This window comes from Plasmopara halstedii, assembly GCF_900000015.1.
Source record: "Plasmopara halstedii genome assembly, contig: Scaffold_816, whole genome shotgun sequence".
Lineage (NCBI taxonomy): Eukaryota > Oomycota > Peronosporomycetes > Peronosporales > Peronosporaceae > Plasmopara > Plasmopara halstedii.
Genome location: NW_020187732.1, coordinates 590,527 through 593,057, shown reverse-complemented (window position 1 = coordinate 593,057; position 2,531 = coordinate 590,527). Strand labels below are relative to the sequence as shown.

General features: G+C 44.6%; 1 protein-coding gene across 1 annotated transcript; it reads right to left on the bottom strand.

Annotated features, from left to right (window-relative positions):
- Positions 1-1,220: 1,220 nt before the first annotated feature.
- PHALS_14072 (cystathionine gamma-lyase) lies at positions 1,221-1,562 on the bottom strand (the record flags this gene model as incomplete). The annotated part of the gene is made up of 1 exon (XM_024729809.1): positions 1,221-1,562. One exon carries the CDS (start codon positions 1,560-1,562, stop codon positions 1,221-1,223), a length of 342 nt encoding a protein of 113 aa, XP_024580149.1.
- Positions 1,563-2,531: the final 969 nt, after the last annotated feature.

Genomic DNA, 2,531 nt, shown 5'->3' with positions numbered 1-2,531 from the left:
TAAATCCTCTTGGTGCCTTTCACTGTATTACGATCAGCTTCAGTGGTGAGTTTTTTTTCATCAAGCTCAATTTGCAAATATTTGCTTGGCCACTCATCGTAGCAAATTTAGTTATCAATGAGATTGAATGTCATGCGCAGGTTGCGTGACACAATGGCTGAAAGACAGGATGTACAAAGGCAGCACAGAATGCCACAGGTAGGTAAACACACGAGAATATAGTGGGTTAAACGATCGTATTGAATATAGATCTCGATCCTACGCATGCAGTATCTGTGATCTTTTATTAAAATGCGACCGCGCTACATCAGATATTTCACGGTCGTAAACAAGTATTTTTACAATCTTAATGTCCCACCGAGAATGCAAAAGCTTATGGTGTAAACGTGGGCTTTTCAGATTTATTTCCCGATTCCGCTCGTATGAATAGTCGGATGGGAAGAGCTCTGTTAAAGACAGAGCATGGTCCCCATCATTTCCTGTAACTGAAATACACTCTGCTTCAGCATCGAAAGCGGCTTTAAATTGTTGCGGTATCATACTGCCACGGCAAAAGTCAGATAGCAAATCCAATTCACGCCGCAATTCTCTGAGAGAGACAGCGTGCTGCCATAACCGAGAGGGATAATGAAAGCTCTCGCGCTAAAAAGTCGACTGACGCCGCACTGCTAAATGAGAACTGGGTGGCCCACTTCGCCGCTTACAACCCGACACAATTGTGGCATTTATTGCGCTTAGACAAGCGGACCATTCGTTGACACCCAGGGCTAATGGAGCGCAAGAACCTTCCGCCGCGAGCTTTTTATTCCTCTAATGTTCATCACCCCTCACAAATACCCCCTCCATTCAGAACAGTAGCGATTGTCGAAGCCTTCATGAGGATGACCTCTGGCATAAAAGCTAGCGGAAAAAAACCGTAATTCGCGTACTGGGTAAGGAAAATGCACCGTCCCACCCAACTGAGTGATTTACGAGCCATTCCAGCGAAGCGGAAAATCAAGTAGAGTGTCGACCTATCTTTCACTTTACAGAGTATGTAGCACATGTCGGACGTCAAGCTGATAGCCCATCATCTTCAAACGTTGTTGTTTATAGTCCAGTTTGTCTCTGTATAACCGATGCGACAGTTGCCGAGCAAGAATCATATCCACCACAAGGTCGGTCCTACACGTGATGAAAAGTGCGCCATTACGTGGAGCCCTGGAGGTGCCATATAAAAATCAAAGGGCGAGGGAACGGCACCAAAACCATTTTGAATGAAGCGTGATTATGTGAATGTCTTCAGAATTGGTAATGACTACCCCTCCAACGACATCACTGTGTCCATTAATGTACTTAGTGATACTGTCCATGACAATATCAGCACCCAGAGTCAATGGATTTTGAAAGTTAGGAGACATGAACGTATTGTCCACATCTAGAAGCAGATTGGGACTCTTCGCGAAATTGGATACAGCCTGGATGTCCGTGATTTTAAGCGTCGGGTTCGTCGGGGTCTCAATCCAAATAAGTTTCGTCTTGCCGACACGTACGAGTTTCTCTACCTCATTCAAATCACCCATGTCTATATAGTCAAATTCAATATTGTACGTTGGTCGCACAGTCTGGAGATTATACTGTTGGGTACGTCATCAATGCAAAGCACGTCATCAATGCCCGTGCTTTAGAAGGTGCATCACGACGGTCGTCGCGGCCATACATGGTAAATTGCACACAGCATAACGTGGTGACGAATAGCTCTAGACGTTCGAAAATTATCACGAAGTGATGCTTTTGATTTGAGACGTCGTCGTATATGGTTTACCGATGATAAAGCTGGGCACCAAGGATCAGGCCCACCTCGTCGGTGATGGGTTGAACATCGTCGTGAGCTGCGCTGCGTTGTGTCGAAGCACTTTGCGCCGTGGATGAGAACAGGGTGTCAGGAAATCTTAAAGAGAAGAGGCTGAACACAGTAAAATAAATCTAAGAGAAACGGCTATGCCATTGTTTTCGTATGAGAGCGAATGTAATGAGCCCGGGGTCTGAATTTTGCTGCTACCGCTCCCATGAAAACTCACCAGGACATAACAAACATACAGAAGTTGGTTCGTAGGCTACGACTGCGAGCGAAATTAAGACTCTCTACTATAACTAGATGTCTTGTTAGCTCAGCGAATTCTGGAGTGCACGTACCTAGAATTAATGCTGCTAAGACTGGAGATAAGTAGAATCTCTCAAAGTAGAGTGTCCGTATATTCTGACGTGGAATCTAGCCGCGCAAGACAGTGAAAGGTCGCATGTAACGCTGTTACAATTCATTCATAGATTGTAGACACTACATGCGTAAAAATATATAACTGTAATCAATACATCTCTTTTACCCACTATATTCTCTGTGTGTTTACCTACCTGTGGCATTCTGTGCTGCCTTTGTACATCCTGTCTCTCAGCCATTGTGTCACGCAACCTGCGCATGACATTCAATCTCATTGAAAACTAAATTTGCTACGATGAGTGGCCAAGCAAAATTTGCAAATTGAGCTTGATGA